Raw genomic sequence first — 19,340 nt, forward strand, 5'->3', positions numbered from 1 at the left:
TCAATGATTTGGATGAGGGAACTAAATATAACATTTCCAAGTTTGCACATGACACAAAACTGGGGTAGAATGTGAGTTGTGAGGAGGATGTAAAGAGGCTCCAATGTGATTTAGACAAGTTGGGTGAGTGGGCAAGGACATGGCAGATGCAGTATAACGTGGATAAATATGAGGTTATCCACTTTGGTTGTAAAAACAGAAAGGCAGATTATTATCTGAATGGTGGTAGATTGGGAAAAGGGGAGGTGCAACGAGACCTGGGTGTCCTTGTACACCAGTCGCTGAAAGCGAGCATTCAGGTGCAGCAAGCAGTTAGGAAGGCGAATGGTATGTTGGCCTTCATTGCAAGAGGATTTGAGCACAGGAGCAGCGATGTCTTACTGCAGTTATACAGGGCCTTGGTGAGACCACATCTGGAGTATTGTGTGCAGTTTTGGTCTCTTTATCTGAGGAAGGATGTCCTTGCCATGGAGGGAGTGCAACAAAGGTTTACCAGACTGATTCCTGGGATGGCAGGACTGACGTATGAGGAGAGATTGGGTCGACTAGGCCTATATTCACTAGAGTTTAGAAGAACGAGAGGTGATCTCATCGAAACTATAAAATTCTAACAGGACTAGACAGACTAGATGCAGGGAGGATGTTCCCAATGACTGGGGAGTCCAGAACCAGGGGTCAGTCTCAGGATACGGGGTATGGCATTTAGAACCGAGATGAGGAGAAATTTCTTCACGCAGAGGGTGGTGAACCGGTGGAATTCTCTACCACAGAAAGCAGTGGAGGCCAAGTCATTAGATGTATACAAGAAGGAGATAGATATATTTCTTAATGCTAAAGGGATCAAGGGATATGGGGACAAAGCAGGAACAGGGTACTGAGTTAGACGATCAGCCATGATCATTTTGAATGGCGGAGCAGGCCCGAAGGGCCAAATGGCCTACTCTTGCTCCTTTTTTCTATGCTTCTCAATGAGATACATTGCCCTTTTAAGTATTGGCCCACAGGCTTTAAGTGGGGGTGGGACTTCCTGGTGTCTGCTCTCCACAGACATACAAATCTGCCTGGGTTAAATCCAGAAGTGAGCACATTGGAGCCGCGATGCGGTCCCACTCCTGCTCCGAAAACTTAGCATTTTCACTGCCCACCCGTTCTTGGGGGTTAAAATTTACCCCCTTGATTTTGTATCTAGGGGCACAGAATACAAAAGTAAGGAATCAATGTTGAACTTGTACTAGACCTTAGGTCATAGTGAGAGTATTGTGTTCAGTTTTGGGCATCTAGTTATATAAAAGTAGATAAAAGCATTGAAAAAGGTGCAGCAATTATACACTAGGAAGTTATTAGGGATGAGTGATTATAATTATGAACAGAGAGTTGAGAACTGAAAGGCTTCCTTCAGTGGAGTTAAGGTTAAAATGTGATCGGCTAGAGGTATTCATGTTTATAAAGGGTTACAATAGGATAAAGAGTAATAGGATTTTTCCAATCAGTAAAAAAAAACCTATCAAGATATTACAAATTTAAAATAAGTACATAAATAGGAGCAGAAGTAGCCATAATAGGGTAATAATAGTGGGGGATTTCAACTTCCCCAATATTAACTGGGATACTCAGAGTGTAAAAGGCTTAGAGGGTACAAAATTCTTAACGTGCATCCAGGAGAGCTTTTTGAGCCAGCATGTAGAAAGTCCTACAAGAGAGGGGGCGGTACTGGACCTAATTCTAGGGAATGTGGCCGGCCAAGTGGAAGAAGTGCTAGTAGGTGAGCACTTTGGTGACAGTGACCATAATTCGGTGAGATTTAAGGTGGTCATGGAAAAGGACAGGGAGGGGCCGGAAATAAAGGTTCTAAATTGGGGGAAGGCCGATTTTAATAGGATAAGGCAGGATCTGGCCAAAATGGACTGGGATCAGCTGCTTGTAGGAAAATCCGCATCGGAGCAATGGGAGTCTTTCAGAAGGGAGATTGAGACCAAACAATGGCAACATGTTCCCGTAAAGGTCAAGGGTGGTTCCAAGAACTCCAGGGAACCTTGGATGTCAGGGGATATACGAGAATGGATTAGGAAGAAAAGGAGGGCTTTTGGCAGATACAAAAGGCTAAAGACGGAGGAAGCCCTAGAGGAGTACAAAAAGTGCAGGGGGATACTTAAAAAAGAAATTAGGAGATCAAGGAGGGGCCATGAAATAACACTGGCGAGCAAAATAAAGGAAAATCCTAAGATGTTTTATAAGTATATTAAGGGTAAGAGGATGACTAGGGAAAAAATAGGGCCCATTAGGGACAAAAATGGCAATCTGTGTGTGGAGCCGGCAGATGTAGGAGGGGTTCTAAATGAATTTTTTGCATCTGCTTTCACTATGGAGAAGGACGATGTAGACATAGAAATACGGCAGGGGGACTGTGATATACTCGAACATATTAACATCGAGCGGGAGGAGGTATTGGCGGTTTTAGCAGGCCTAAAAATGGATAAATCCCCAGGCCCGGACGAAATGTATCCCAGGCTACTGTGTGAGGCAAAGGAGGAGATTGCGGGGGCTCTGACACATATATTCAGAACCTCTCTGGCCACAGGGGATGTGCCAGAGGACTGGAGAACCGCTAATGTAGTACCATTATTCAAGAAGGGGAGTAGGGAAAAACCGGGGAACTACAGGCCAGTGAGCCTAACATCAGTGGTAGGAAAATTATTGGAAAAAATTCTGAAGGACAAAATTAGTCTCCACTTGGAGAAGCAAGGATTAATCAGGGATAGTCAACATGGCTTTGTCAAGGGAAGATCATGTCTGACTAATTTGATTGAATTTTTTGAGGGGGTGACTAGGCGTGTGGATGAGGGTAACGCAGTGGATGTGGTATACATGGATTTCAGTAAGGCCTTCGATAAAGTCCCCCACAGGAGACTGGTCAAGAAGGTACGAGCCCATGGAATCCAGGGTGCCTTGGCACTTTGGATACAAAACTGGCTTAGTGGCAGAAGGCAGAGGGTGATGGTCGAAGGTTGTTTTTGTGACTGGAAGCCTGTGGCCAGTGGGGTACCACAAGGATCGGTGCTGGGTCCCTTGCTGTTTGTGGTCTACATTAATGACTTGGATATGAATGTAAAAGGTATGATCAGTAAGTTCGCTGATGATACAAAGATTGGTAGGGTGGTAAATAGCGAGGAGGATAGCCTCAGTCTGCAGGACGATATAGATGGGTTGGTCAGATGGGCGGAACAGTGGCAAATGGAATTTAACCCGGAAAAGTGAGGTGATGCACTTTGGAGGGACTAACAAGGCAAGGGAATACACAATGAATGGGAGGACCCTAGGCAAGACAGAGGGTCAGAGGGATCTTGGTGTGCAAGTTCACAGATCCCTGAAGGCAGCGGAACAGGTAGATAAGGTGGTAAAGAAGGCATATGGGATACTTGCCTTTATTAGCCGAGGCATAGAATATAAGAGCAAGGAGGTTATGATGGAGCTGTATAAAACACTGGTTAGGCCACAGCTGGAGTACTGTGTGCAGTTCTGGTCGCCACACTACAGGAAGGATGTGATCGCTTTGGAGAGGGTGCAGAGGAGATTCACCAGGATGTTACCAGGGCTGGAGCGCTTCAGCTATGAAGAGAGACTGGGAAGATTGGGTTTGTTTTCCTTGGAGCAGAGGAGGCTGAGGGGGGACATGATTGAGGTGTACAAAATTATGAGGGGCACAGATAGGATGGATACGAAGGAGCTTTTTCCCTTCGTTGAGGGTTCTATAACAAGGGGACATAGATTCAAGGTAAAAGGCGGGAGGTTTAGAGGGGATTTGAGAAAGAACTTTTTCACCCAGAGGGTGGTTGGAGTCTGGAACTCACTGTCTGAAAGGGTTGTGGAGGCAGGAACCCTCACAACATTCAAGAAGCATTTGGATGAGCACTTGAAATGCCATAGCATACAAGGCTACAGACCAAATGCTGGAATATGGGATTAGAGTAGACAGGGCTGATGGCCGGCGCGGACACGATGGGCCGAAGGGCCTCTATCCGTGCTGTATAACTCTATGACTCTATGACTGCTCCGCCATAGAAGATCATGGCTAATCTTCACCCTCAGCTCCACTTTCCCACCCGATCCCCATATCCCTTGATTCCCTTAGAGTCCAAAAATCTATCGATCTCAACCTTGAATATATTCAATGACTGAGCATCCACAGCCCTCTGGGGTACAGAATTCCAAATATTCACAACTCTGAGTGAAGAAATTCCTCCTCATCTCAATCCTAAATGTCCGACCCCTTATCCTTAAACTATGTCCCCTGGTTCTAGACTCTCCAGCCAGGGGAAACATCCTCTTAGCATCTACCCTGTCAAGCCCTCTTAGAATCTTATATGTTTCAATGAGATCACCTCTTATTCTTCTAAACTCCAGCAAGTATAGGTCCATTCTATTCAATCTCTCCTCTTAGGTCAACCCTCTCATTGCAGGAATCAATCTAGTGAACCTTCGTTGTATCGCCTCTAAGGCAAATATATCCTTCTTTAGGTAAGGAGACCAAAACTGCACACAGTACTCCAGGTGTGGTCTTACCAAAGCCCTGTACAATTGCAGCAAGATTTCCTTACTCTTGTACTCCAACCCCCATGCAATAAAGGCCAACATACCATTTGCCTTCCTAGTTGCTTGCTGTACTTGCATGTTAACTTTGTGATTCATGTACAAGGACACCCAAATCCCTCTGAACACCAACATTTAATAGTTTCTCACCATTTTAAAAAAATTCAGTTTTTCTATTTTTCCTACCAAAGTGAATAACCTCACATTATACACCATCTGCCCCCTTCTTGCCCACTCACTTAACCTGTGTATATCCCTTTGCATCCTCTTCACAGCTTACTGTCCCACCTAGCTTTGTATCATCAGCAAACTTGGATACATTACACACGGTCCCTTCATCCAAGTCATCAATACAGATTGTGAATAGATGAGGCCCAAGCTCAGTCCCCTGCAGCACCCCACGAGTTACAACCTGCCAACCTGAAAATGACCAGTTTATTCCTACTCTCTGTTTTCTATCTGTTAACCAATCCTCGATCCATGCTAATATATTACTCCCAATCCCATGAGCCCTAATCTTGTGTAACAGCCTCTTATGTGGCACCTTATCAAATGCCTTTTAAAAATCCAAATATACTACATCCATTGGTTCCCCCTTATCTACCCTGCTAGTTACACCCTCAAAAAACTCGAACAGATTTGTCAAACGCGATTTCCCTTTCATAAAACCATGTTGACTCTGCCTAACCATATTATGATATTCTAAGTGCCCTGTTACTATGTCCTTAATAATAGATTCTAGCATTTTCCCTACTACTGATGTCAGGCTAACTGGTCTATAGTTCCCTCTTTCCTCTCTCCCTTCTTTCTTGAATAGCGGGATTACATTTGCTACCTTCCAATCCATGGGGGCTGATCTAGAATCTAGGGAATTCTGGAAGATCAAAACCCTTGCATCCATATCTCTACAGCCACCTCTTTTAAAACCCTAGGATGTAGGCCATCAGATCCAGATAAAATAATATCAAAAAGAATTAAAGTTGAAGTTAGAAAAAAAAATTTTTAACCAACAGGTGGTTAAAGTGTGGCATTCTCTGCCAGATATCATTGCTGAAGCAAGTCTACAAATACTTTTAAAAGGGAATCAGTTTCTTGAAAAAAAATAATAAAGGGTATGGGGAGCAAGCACACGAGTAGGATTACACTAAGTGAAGAAAAACACCAGTGCTGAAGCAAAGACTTGGGTCAAATAACCCTTTACTGTGGTGTAACATTCTATGATTCTAAGACCAGCGCAAGATAGTGGAATACAACCAGCACCAGTGGGTCCCTACCTAGAATTAGTCGGTGCCTTCAAGAGAGGAGGGGAGCATATTGGAGGTGGAAGGAAATAAAAACAGGAAAACAACATACAGACAAGGCATAAGTATTGTCCTGTGAAGATGTTTGCTGACATTGTTCAAGATAATAAACGCTGGCATTTTTCATACACACAGAGTCAAGGTTCACTGTGGTAGTAACCTTTCACGGCCTCAAGACGTCCCAAAGTGCTTTACAGCCAATTAAGTACTTCTGAAGTGTAGTGACTGCTGTAATGTAGGAAACATGGCAACCAATTTGCACAAAGCATGGTGGTCAATGTGATAATGACCAGATGTTACAGTGAGTTACATTGGTACTACTGCACAGAAACAGGCCATTCGGCCCAACTGGTCTATGCCGGCATTTATGCTCCACACAAGCCTCCTCCCTCCCTACTTCATCTAACCCTGTCGGCATACCCTTCTATTCTTTTCTCCCTCAGGTGCTTACCTAGTTTCCCTTAAATGCATCTATGCCATTTGCCTCAACTACTCCTTGTGATAGTGTATTCCACATTCTTACTTTTCTTTGGGTAAAGAAGTTTCTCCTGATTCTGTATTGAATTGATTAGCAACTATTTTATATTCATGACCTCTAGTTTTCGATTCCCCCAAAATTGGAAACATTTTCTCTACGTCTACCCTATCGAACCCTATCATTATTTTAAATCTATCAGGTCACCCCTCAGCCAGTTCCTAATAAGGATATCCTCTCAGTCCTGGTATCATCCTTGTGAATCTTTTATGCACCCTCTCCAATTCTCTATATCCTTTCTATAAATATGGAAACCAGAACTGTGCACAATACTCCAAGTGTGGTCTAACCAAGGTTCTATACAAGTTTAACATAACTTCTTTGCTTTTCAATTCTATCCCTCTAGAAATGAACCCTAGTGCTTGATTTGCCTTTTTTATGGCCATATTAACTTGCGTCACTACTTTTAGTGATTTGTGTATCTGTACCGCTCGATCCCTTTGCTCCTCTATCCCGTTTACTCTTATTATCCATGCATTTGTTGCCTTCTTATTCTTCCTACCAAAATTCACCACCTCACACTTATCTATATTGAAATTCATTTGCAAATTTTACACACCCATTCTGCGAGATTATTAATGTCCTCTTGCATTTTGACGATGCTTCTTTTGTTCTGCTTTTAGGTGTTGGTTAAGGGATAAATATTGGCCAGAACACCAGGGAGAACTCCCCTGATCTTCTTTGAAATAGTACCATCGGATCTTTTACAACCACCTGAGGGGGTAGAGGGGGCCTTGGTTTAACGTCTCATCTGAAAAATGGCATCTCCGACAGTGCAGCACTCCCTCAGTACTGCTCTCAAGTGACAGCCTAGATTTTGTGCTCAAGTCCCTGGAGTGGGACTTGAACCCAAAGCTATAATTTATATAGTTTATATTGGCCAAGAAGTTAAAGTGATGGGATCACAGGTATCTATCCATTGTGGAGGGTGGGGGGGTTGGGCGTGGGAGAAGGTTCTATCTAATGCCCATTTGATCATCAGAGCAAGAATATGGTAACTTTACTCACACTTAAAGCATGGCTTCGGAGATGTTCAAGTCTGGTGAATCTTTTTCCACAGGTCTCACACGGGTATGGGCGCTCCCCAGTGTGTGAGCGCATGTGTCGTTTCAGGATTCCTTTCTGTTTAGCTGTGTAGGTGCAAAACGGGCACTTGTAGATCTTTTTTGGCACAATTATCCCATTCCCTAGAAACAGAAACCATCAACATCACAACATGGAAAGGCTCAGATTAACCATTTGGCAGGGGCGGGGGGAACAAAAATTAAAATACAAATAAATAACTTGACAGGATATTATTTATCAAACATCCATATGAATAAATCTCCATATGGGACAATGTAGTACCAAGTGTACTTGAGAACATTTTACTGGGATAGTAATGACCCCAAAATCAAATTTTGAGATTTTCCATCAGTTAAGCCTCTGCACTACAATTTGTTTGAAGTGCTACCGAAAACTGGAGACAACGATGTTAATTTGAATCCTAGAGTATTTAATTTGTGCTTGTTATTCCATTTTTTGTCACACGTTTTAATAAGGCAGGAGAGTAGTCCACAGGACACAATTACATCACCATGCTGGCAACTGCATGTGATGCTACAAAATGTTGTTTTACTTTTGATTCCCCCCCTCCCAGCTAAATTTCTTCCGCCACTCATCTCCTTTCACAAAAGTATTGATTCTTTGCTGAAGTACAGTTCCACAGATGCCAGTACCTTGCCCAAGTGGACATTATTCATGCGAGATCCTCAACAGTGAATGACATCAAGCCATTCATCCACTGGAGCATTATTAGTCGAGCCCAAACCTGTTGTCATCCAAATCCATATACACAATCTTCCAGCAGGGGTCAGGGTTAGAAAGAAAGGCCATTCCCCCCTCCACCCACCCTATGCCAGGTGGGTAAAGGCCAACTGTTATGTGTTATTGCTACCCCTGCTGAGATCACCTAACTCAATACAGGCTGGGATCAAACCTGGGAACTTCAAGGTCTAAGTGGCTAAATCACTCACTGGTTAAAGTTGCTGAGCCATCAGAAGAGCATTATTTAGTTGTAATCAAAATTGAGATTAAAAATATGAAATCCATGTTGGGAAAATGGTGTGGGTTTCCGCATGGTGTAAAGGCAGAAGCTGGTGTGGAACTAGACCATAAAGACCAAATCACAGGTTTGATTCCCAATTTTTGCCAATTTAGCCAATCTGAACCCCAAGTGTCACAACTGACCTCAGCACTCCAGGATAGGATAGGGGGGGAAAAAAAGTCAGGGTTCCATCTTCTGGTCGCTATCTGATAACTCCTGCTGGAAAGTACCCCCATGTGGGGAAAAATAGGATCAGGCTTCATTGTGATGCCTTTTACGGTCTAATAGCTGGCCAATATTCACACTGAAAAAATGAAAGATGGTGGTGAGCTACCAATTCCCATTGAACCATAACCCAGCGATGGTGGGGGGGGCGGGGGGATAAAAAGAGAATACATTGCCAAAACAAAAGATTAGAATAACATACAGCTGATGTAGAATCACCAGTGGCGCAGCTCTGCAGAGGAAGTTTCTGAAGATGACCATTCCTGGGTGTTACAAGAATTGAACCTGGCCCAACACACACCTTTTAAAATTGGACCACAGTAAATAGTGCTGCTCATTTCCATCCCTGTGTTACAGGTTATTTCAACTACCACTCAAATGTGCTTCCCAGCAGGCCAACCAGTGGGTGATATTGATGGTGCTTTATCAGGAGTGTGCATGAACAAGGGAAAAGAAATGCTAGTGAGTTAGCACCAAAATGGGCAAGGTTCCCACTCTATACTGTGTAGCAGGGTGACATAGGGCCAGTAGGTCAGCCGTGGGCTGAGGAAGGCCCTGATCCCTGAATAAAGGCATGGCCTTTTTAAGAAACCTCACCTTTAAGAGGGGTATGGCCCTTTTAAGAAACTTCACCTTTAAAAAGGCTGGAGAACTTCCCCAGTTAGGTGAGACTAAAAGGGTGAGATCGAGAGAAGTAAGAGTCCCTGAATGGGAAGCTGGAAGGCAGCTGGGGCTGGCCTGGGCTCGAGACCTGAAAGACACAGAGCTGAAGGGAAGTTGCAAGGCAGCCGAAAGAGACTGTGAAATGGGAAAGTGTACTAGGCTTTGCCAAAGGTACTGTAGTGTGACTTTGTGTGGAGTGAATTAAAAGAAGTGTTTTGAGGTACAAAATGGTCAAGGTCTATCGTTTGTCGTATGAAGGAGGTTACGAGACGGTAGAACCCTGTGACAACTGATAAGGTATTCCACCATTGAACAAACATTTTATCTTCCCCTTCAATGTATGAAGCAAGGATCCAATGTCAACACAGTTGTTTCTTTGCTGTGCACCTGTTTAATTCCATTTTGTTTATGTTGCCCCTCCTCATTTTTCCTTCCAAAATGCATCGCTTCACACTTCACTGCATTAAATTTCATCTGCCATATATCTGCCCATTTCACCAGTCTATGTCCTTCTGAAGTCTGCTACTATTCTCCTCACGGTTTATTACATTTCCCCAAGTGTTGTGTCATCTACAAACTTTGAAATTATGCCGCCTATACCAAAGTCCAGGACATTAATATATATCTAAAAGATATATTAGTGAAATTAGTTAAACTACAGGAGCACAAAATAGGAGGACCTGACGGGATACATCCAAGAGAGAAATGGTAAAAGAAATAGCAGAGGGCCTAGAAATTAAATTTCTATTGAGTGTGGATGTGTGCCAGAGTACTGGAGAATAGCCAATGTAACACCCACTTTCAGAAAGGGAGAAGGTGTAATTATAGGCCATGTAATTTACAATTGTGGTAGGGAACATTTTGGAATCTTTAATTAAAGATGAAATTACTAAATATCTAGATGAAGAGAAAATAATTAGAAGCAGCCAACAGGGATTTCAGAAAGGAAGATCGTGCTTGACAAACCCGATAAGAGTTCTTTGAAGAGATGACAGATGGGGAAGCACGGTGGATGTGGTATACACAAACTTTCAAGAAGCCTTTGACACGGTACCGTACAGGCCACCATTGGAGAAGATTAAGGGATATGGAATTAAGGGAAGGGCAGCAAATGGATTAAAAACTGGTTAGAAGGGAGGACTCAGAGTGGAAGTTAAGGGCAGCTTTTCACAGTGGATGGAAGTGGGTTACAGTGTCCCACAAGGTTCTGTTCTGGGACCACTTCTGTTCACTGTGTACATCAATGATTTAGATACAAAGCTACATGAAGTGGTGGCCAAATTTGCACAATACTAGAACAGGAGGCAAAGTAAATAATTCTGAGGAGCAAAGGGAGCTATAAGGGGATACTGATAAGATGGTGGAATGGGCAAAAAAAGTGGCAAATGGAATTCAATATCAGTGAGTGTGAGGTGGTAAATTTCAGTAAAAATAAAAAAGTAATAATTATACTCTATTGGGGGGAAGGCTGGGTTATGGAGAAGAGCAGGGGGTTTTGTGTGGGGGGGGTGGCGATGTTCAGATTCACAAGATATTAAAAAGCAGCAACTCAAGTGGATAAGACCATTTTTTAAAAGTGATGGAATACTGTGTTTTATGGCAAGAGGTACAGAATATAAAAGTCCACGGTGTAATGGTGAATCTATATAAAACCTTAGTAAGACCATAGTTGGAGTACTGTACAGTTTTCAGCTCCACACTACAAGAAGAATGTTGAGGCATGAGAGGGTACAATGAAGATTCACTAGGATGCAGCCTGGTATGAGGATATACAAATATGAAGAAAGACTTGAAAAATTGAGGGCAAGAATGTGGAACTCACCACCACATGGAGTGGTTAAGGCAAATAGCATAGATGTATTAAGGGTCGCTAGATAAGTACATGGGGGAGAAAGGAATGGAAGGATATGTTAATGGGGTGAGATGAATTAAAGGGGTGAGGAGGCCCATGGGGAGCATAAACAGTGGCATAGACCTGTTGGGCCTGTCTGTGCTGTAAAATTCTGTGTAATTTGGGCTGTTTTCACTAGATTATGAAGTGAATTGATAGGTGTATAAAATTATGAAGTGTTGAGACAGCAGACTGTTTCCAGTGATTGTGGGACCTAGAATGAGGGGGGACATAGATATTAGATTAAATGCAAGAGATTTAGGGCAGAAAGCAAGAGAAACTTTTTTTTAAAAAAACACAGAAGGTTGTGAGGCTGTGGAATGCACTACCAGAATTAGTGTTTGAAGCAAGGCCATGTCAAAATTTAAGAATAAGTTGGATAGATGGTTGTAGGAAAGGGATATGGAAATAGGGTGGGCACATGGAATTAGGACTACTGCTCATGTGGAGGATAAAACCAGCATGAACTGGTTGGCCCGAACGGCCTGTGTACGTGTTATAATTTCTGTGTAATTCTATGTAATAATTATAGTGGCTTCTTTGATGCCTTTATTAGCATTTTGATTACAGGGTGTGGGTACCAGCTTTCTGGACCATATAGTTTCCTGCATCAGCAGTGTAGCAGAAATGAACTGGCAAGTTCTTTTGAGATCACGAGAACTGGTTTCGATCAGATACTTGAGGAAAACAGAGTACAAGAGAAAGCACTGAAGTAACTCACAGTTGGGATAAGATCTCTGAATGCATCTCTGCCAGTCAGTCCCAATCAGTGTTATTTACTTCTCGTGATTTCCATGTGATTAGCACCGGCCGTTTATAATGCATTGATCGAAATGCTTTTGATGTTTAAAAGTGGTATTTATGGTGACACTTTAAAAGAAACTGATATACAGTGCAAGATTTTCCACCAATTTATGGTCAAGGAGTTGAAAATCTAGCCCATATTTATCTGTGCAATGGTCCTTTTCATTAGCATTAGTGTGAAACCAATTCCCCTCTCCTCAAACTCTTAGCTCCTTCTTGGGGTAAGATTTCAAAGGGGAAAACCATTCTCCAGTACCTCATCCAAGTGGTCATTATTCATGTGAGCCTTAACAATTGAGTGTTGGCAACCTATTCAACCACAAGGGCATCACAACTGAGGACTACTGCGATCCTCACCCAAAATTCACATGCACTCACTTTACAGCAGGACTCTGTAAAGCGAGTTATGATCTGGAGTGGACTACCTGAAAGGGTGGTGGAAGCAGATTTAATAATAGCTTTCAAAAGGGAAATGGATAAATACATGAAGGGAAAAAATTTACAGGGCTATGGTGAAAGAGCAGGGAAGTGGGACTAAATGGATAGCTCTTTCAAAGAGCCGGCATAGGCACGATAGGCCGAATGGTCTCCTTCTGTGCTGTATCATACTATGAAACTACTATAAATTATGAGTTACTGGATAGTGACGCAGAGCAGAAACCCTCTTTAACCCAGGGGCTTGAAGGCCAATTACAGCAATCTTCCCACCACTCTGACCATCAGATAACTCAGCATGGACCACAGATCAAATCTGGGACCTTTGCTAACCATCAGGGTAGTCCTAGGTGAATTATATTTCATGAAAAGCATTTCTTTTCTCATAGCTACTATAGATCTTACATTTTGCAGTGGTATAAATGTGAATGAATATAGGTTTCCTACTTGCTTTTGGATTGGTCCATGCTAACCAAACGTATATGCTTAGCAGGGACTAATCAGAATCCAGAACCTTAAGAAAGCAAGCAGCTAGATTTGCTGTTTATGAATACATTGACAGTCAAACCCAAAGCTCAAATCTTGACTCTACAAACATCCATCTACCCTCCCCGACTCTTTAGACTTCCCAATGCAACTAGGCAGACATATCTTTTAGCCTGACCCAACGCTACAGCCAGTTCTTTCATTACCCAGGAACACCACAGGTGAACCACTACTAGTTTAAGAAAAAAAAATTAAAAATCCACCTGAATTCTCACAAAACATGAAAGACATTTTAAAAGACAATAGATATGTAAGTGGGTGTAATTTAAATAAAGAGCTTCCCCTCTCTGTACTTTGCTACAATCAACGGTTAGAAAGTTATTTTTAATCTTTAACAATTGCTTTAGTTTTTCACCACTTTTCCAGGATTACACATTTTTAACTTTTATTAAACCATTTCTTTTCGTACCTGCCTTAAGAAAATAATTACAGCAGGCAAGGGGACGTGTCAGAGAGGAGCTTACTAGTCCAAGATCTTTTTTTTTTATTCGTTCATGGGATGTGGGCGTCGCTGGCAAGGCCGGCATTTATTGCCCATCCCTAATTGCCCTCGAGAAGGTGGTGGTGAGCCGCCTTCTTGAACCGCTGCAGTCCGTGTGGTGACGGTTCTCCCACAGTGCTGTTAGGAAGGGAGTTCCAGGATTTTGACCCAGCGACAATGAAGGAACGGCGATATATTTCCAAGTCGGGATGGTGTATGACTTGGAGGGGAACGTGCAGGTGGTGTTGTTCCCATGCGCCTGCTGCTCTTGTCCTTCTAGGTGGTAGAGGTCGCGGGTTTAGGAGGTGCTGTCGAAGAAGCCTTGGCGAGTTGCTGCAGTGCATCCTGTGGATGGTGCACACTGCAGCCACAGTGCGCCGGTGGTGAAGGGAGTGAATGTTTAGGGTGGTGGATGGGGTGCCAATCAAGCGGGCTGCTTTATCTTGGATGGTGTCGAGCTTCTTGAGTGTTGTTGGAGCTGCACTCATCCAGGCAAGTGGAGAGTATTCCATCACACTCCTGGACATTTTAAAACACTCAGATCCTGGATCTACAGGCTCCCTATAAAATCAACACCTAAACACAGACAGGACTAGAGGCAACATCAACCTCTTCAGTGTTAGGAAATTTTTTTTTTTTTAAAAAGCTGATTTAAGGAGAGAATTTGCTTCATGAGGCAGAACAGTGATGTGAAATAATTTAGCAGTACAGCAATCATAAAAATGTGTTTTAAAAAAAAATTAAGAACAGGTTGCCCTGCAGTCAATACAAGGCCAGAGATTGAACTTCTGATTTGCTCTGAAGTCTCTGTTGCATAAATAGGATCTTGTTCACAGCAAAAACCAGGATGAATTGTGGGAATTATGTAATTGTGATCCCCAAGAATATCCCTGGATAAGCATTCTAATTTGTTATTTAGTGTTGATATATGTCACATTGGAACAAGAAAATGTGCAATATACGGGAAAACGCAGAGCTCAAAACAAAGGCCGAAGAACTGAGCAGCATGATCTGCAATGTACAAGAATTGCTAGTCCACAACAAACATACACTGGTCCGACAGAACAAAACACAAACTCCACTCGCCGCATCTTAAACACAAGATCAGTATGCTAACCATACTGATCTTGAGCTATTGGACCAGTGTTAAACTAAACCTGATCTGAATTTGTGTGGATTTTATACCGAAAAAAGCCTCAATGGCACTTTACGGCAATCTAAAACTGACATGGTTGACTTTTCCCAAACGCTTTGGTTGCTAACGAGGCCAACTTTTTTCTCAGTATTACATCAGGAGCACATGGTTTGCAAGTGAAGTTAGTTGTTCCCCACGTTCTTGTATAGAAATCATTTTGGCTATCTGAATTTCACAGTACCTAAGTTTTTTGGTTAGTCACCACCTGAAAAAGTAAATGCAGTACATCATTATCAGGATTCAAATTCCTATGATAAATGCTGCTCCTCCTTAGTACTGCTGTTGTGATCCACTCAGGCATTGATTAGTAAAGATGATCTCACCTGCATCCTCCCCATACCAATCACTCTGTACATCCATCATATTAGAGAAGGAGCCCCCTCCATCCTCCGGACGCCCCCCGACCCCTCTGGAAAAGTGCTGGATCAGGTCCTCTTTCCGTTGGACATTCCCAGTCCTCAGTAAAACCTCTAAGAACTGTTTCATCTGATAATTTTCATAGGCTATCTCCATAGCTGGAGCAGACTGCAGCCTCTCCTCAGTCTGATCTGTGGCAGATGGTGTAAACTGCCGGAATCTGTCGACTGATTCTACTTCATCTTCGTCAAACTCAACTTTAGGTTCTGGAAGTTTAGGTAGCGATGGAGGGTGAAGTTTCTCTGGAGAGAGGTTATCCTGATCTTTCTGTGCAAGATCTATGGGATGATAAACACTGCACTCACTCCAGGGAAGCCCTTTATTATTGTCAGGGCTTGACTCCTTCTGCTGTTGAACTGACGGAACAGGGTTTGGACATTGATTCCTGCAGAAGGACACAGGGTCCCCAAAGGCTGCTACATTATTCCCGTTCTCCACATGATTGCAGTTATCATCCTTCTCATCTTTCACACAGATGTCAAGAGACGATCTGATGTACAATTTGCAAAAGCTGACCACGTCAGTCATCTGCAGGTAACTAGCAGCTGACATAACTTCAATAACATTCTTACTGCAAAGGTTCAGCTTTCCGGAATAAAGAAAGTCCAGAATTATGGAAAAGGCCTCAGATGTGACGATGTCCAGAGAGGCAGTGCTAGGACGCCCGCTATCATGGATATAGTGAATCAACAAGGCTCTGAAATAGCCACTGTTAGCAAATAGAATATTCCGGTGAGCTTTGAAGATCCTCCCCTCCACAATAATGCTGCAGTCACAGAAGAAGTCCTGCTTCCGCTGCTCATTTAGTTCTCCTAGAAGTTTAGTGTAATATGATGTAATCTCCATCTTTCATGAGCAGGACTTTGTCAAAAGATGTTTTGTTACCTGTAAAAGAAATAACTTTAAAAGGTCAGAAGAGGATTTTTAAAAAGATGATTTTGTTTTGTGTTCATCAAAGTCAAGGATATTAGTGCTGTAGATGGAGTTCTTTTCCACATTGCCACTCAGTGTCAGCATCAATCACTCTCAGATCAAGTATAATAAAGCTTTTCAGAATAAAGGAAGTTTCGAATTATGGAAAAGGCCTCAGATATCACAATATCCAGGAGATAAAGCTCGCTTTGCTCTGTCCCAAAAATGCACTTTAACCCCAATGTCAGAGCCCATTCTGTACTGCACTAATGAAGTTTTCCACATCAGCTGTCCTTACAGCCTCTCCATCCAGACCACCAATGTAATGTCCACTTGAACAGTTTTGTGCTGTGCAATCATTCTCACCAGAAACTATGCAAAATGAATACTAAACACATGGCTGGTACTGTTAGAGAATGAATGGCACCTCCAGATCAGCATTCATGAATGCAAAGGTGTCTAGTGATCGTACAGGCACTAACTGACTGAGCCATTGCTGATCTCAGTTAAGCACCCATTAGGGTTTCCAGTGGGTCTATAAGTAACAAAATAAAATTGGACATTTAATTTGGATTCAAGACAAGAGACACATAAATGTACATATAATGCCAGATAAACTGGATGTTTGGTTGTGATTTTAAAATGTTTGAACTACACGGATGGATAGAAGTAAAATAACTATGTACATAATCAATCAAATCAGTGGTCCAGAATATTATAAGTACAGTGAGCTAGGCTAGCTAGCTTAGCCGCAGGGACTTTCCTCATTCCTTATAGGAAGCAAAGTGATTTATTGTTTTCAACTTTTTAAATGCATAACCAAACATATAATTATGTGTATTTAATTTTATCAGTAAATCCAGTAATAAAAAAAACCCTATTATAGCACAACAGTAGTAATACACTGTTGGTTAGTTGGAGTGAGTTTCTTTATTTTTGCCTTTCAGTAACACAACTGCATAAAAAAAAAATAGTAATACTTGCATTCATTAAAGCACCTTTCACGAAATATCTCAAAGTGCTTCACACAATAAATTGCTCGTTGAAGGGCAGTGCCTGTTTTCATGTAGCTATTGGATTGAATTTCATTCTGCCCTGTCAATTTCAAACTAAAGTGATTCACAAGAGAGGTTTTTGTTTAAAATAGTTTAAAGTACTAGACTTGTTAATGAAAACTGGATATGGAGTAGCAAATAGTTGAATACCTATGATATCTAAATTTCCAAAATCTGAATACTATTTATTGATAGTAGCAAACCTGTACTTGGGAAGCTCAATTCTGCTATTGTTTCAGGCTCTTCTCTAATGGGCTAATTTTTAAAATATTCGGTTCTTGTCTCTTTATGACGTCACGGAGACTTTATTTGACCCATAACAAGAAGTCTTTAGAAAATAAACTTCCTCTGAAATACCAGGCCCATCAAATTAAACACCGAAGCTAAGGATTAAAATTTAAACCATTTCAGTGGTCCTAACTGTCCTGCTTCAACGCAACACCTAATAGTTCCCGATGAATAATACTACAACAGGTCAGAGTTTAGGGTTACAACCTCTCATTCTCTTCAGCAGATATCCCTTTCACTTCAATTGTTATCTCATTGACTCGTTAAAGGCCAGAATCACCAAACTGGCTCCATATTTACCTTTCTCCCTTTGGTAAGAGCAGATACCTCACCGATGCCTACACGCCTCGTCAATCTAACCTTACACCGGAATTATCAGCAGCGCTTATTGATTGACAACAGCGCGCACCAATAAGAAGCTTCAGCTGGCGAACAAGCGAGCGCTGCAGCTAATGGGCGGTGGGTAGTGGGCGGGACTGCGGGCTACCAAGTTAGGTTACACCGGCTGAGGGCCTATGCGCGTGCGCATCACAGTGCATTAGGGAGTTGGCGTTTCTTTCTTCATTGGTCGCTGCGGCAACCTGACCGGAAAGAACTACATTTCCCAGAGTGCAGTGCGTCGAAACCCTTCTGGTCCACGTCAGTGGGATGGTAAGTGGCTGGAGTCCGGTGATGGTTTCCGCTCTCTTCATTGACATCCCATGAAACCATTAATAATCGACCCGATTCTCACCTAGCAACAGTCCGGCTAATGTACCGAATCTCGTGTCGGTGGTCGGAGATGAGAGGTGACAGGAGTGTTCACACTGCCCGCTCCCGTCTAGCACGGCCCGGGTTGTCAAGTGAGGGCTCGTTGTTAACGCTCCGCTTCTCACAATCCCACTGCAAATGCGCCAAATCCACCCATTATCCCTAAATTGCGTCCTATTTGATGCTAGGATGTGGTGCTCTGTGTTATTTCTTTGTGTATATTTTTTTTCCCAGTAAAATGAAATTCAACAGTTTCACTGTTGACCAACGTATAAGCAGTAATCTTAGCTCCCAACATGTTAATGTGGGATAAGGCTGAGGTTGTTCATACATTGTCTTGAATAGAAAGGAAAATCGAGCAGGATGTATAACGGATGGCCGATTCACTACCGCCTGTTTAGTGTTGAATTTTAACCCCATGCTGCCCCTCTATCCAGCTGGGATTTAAGTTTACCACTGTTGGCTAGCGCCTTTTGTAATTTAAAGCTCTGTTCTCTCCTTGAAAGGACGTTAGTGGCTTTGCAATGTGACAGTAAAGGTGTTGGAATAGATAATGTTTGGACAGTTCAAATGGTGTAAAAATAATATAAAGCAACACAGGTTCAAGTCTCATTTTTGTTTAGGTCTGAGATTGGGTTTCTTTGATGTTTTGCCTTCTTGCATGGATATTGGTTATACATGTTTATTCTTGCATAATTTGCAATTTTAATTATACCAAGATCAAATACTATGGTTGGAACTGACCACTAGAATATATCACGTGTGGATTCACACAATGGACTGTTTCTGTGAACCAGGATGTAGGCAAAATAACAAACCGCAGTCATCCATGCCTAAATGCAGTCAGTGGTTTTACTTGACTAATCTACCAGGTCCAATGCTACTCCAGAATTTTAAAAAAATAAATCAAGCTGAATTGCACAAAATATCTCTACATTTAAAAAAAAACTTGCTTTTCATGTCCTTAGGATGTCCCATAATACTTTAAAAGTGATAAATTACTTTTGAAGCAGTCATTCTTCAGTAGGGAATCATGGCAACCAACTAGTACATAGCAAGGTCCCACAAATAGCAATCTGTTTTAGTGGTGTTGGTTCAGGGAGGAATATTGGCCAGGATGCAGAGTGCACTCCCTGATCCTGTTTGAAAAAGTGCCACGGGATATTTTA

General features: G+C 42.3%; 1 protein-coding gene and 1 long non-coding RNA gene across 3 annotated transcripts in view; one reads left to right on the plus strand and one right to left on the minus strand.

The window, feature by feature from the left end:
* The window catches only part of LOC137342546 (zinc finger and BTB domain-containing protein 8B-like), a 32,657-nt gene extending 14,879 nt beyond the window's left edge, over positions 1-17,778 (minus strand). Inside the window, exons 1-3 of the mRNA XM_068006490.1 lie at positions 17,722-17,778; positions 15,073-16,051; positions 7,432-7,610 (exon numbers count right to left, since the gene is read on the minus strand). Of these exons, the coding sequence (XP_067862591.1) occupies positions 7,432-7,610; positions 15,073-16,012 (1,119 nt within the window). The 5' untranslated portion in view covers positions 16,013-16,051; positions 17,722-17,778. The remainder of the gene's footprint in view (positions 1-7,431; positions 7,611-15,072; positions 16,052-17,721) is intronic.
* The window catches only part of LOC137342813 (uncharacterized), a 192,544-nt gene that overhangs the window by 116,474 nt on the left and 56,730 nt on the right, over positions 1-19,340 (plus strand). The window contains exon 1 of one of the 2 annotated variants that reach the window (XR_010967344.1): positions 18,035-18,072. The exons of the other annotated variant lie outside the window; for it this stretch is intronic. This is a non-coding gene — a long non-coding RNA (uncharacterized lncRNA). Of the gene's footprint in view, positions 1-18,034; positions 18,073-19,340 lie in introns of those variants that run through there. 2 annotated transcript variants of the gene reach the window in all.

This window comes from Heptranchias perlo, chromosome 26 (genome assembly GCF_035084215.1).
Source record: "Heptranchias perlo isolate sHepPer1 chromosome 26, sHepPer1.hap1, whole genome shotgun sequence".
Lineage (NCBI taxonomy): Eukaryota > Metazoa > Chordata > Chondrichthyes > Hexanchiformes > Hexanchidae > Heptranchias > Heptranchias perlo.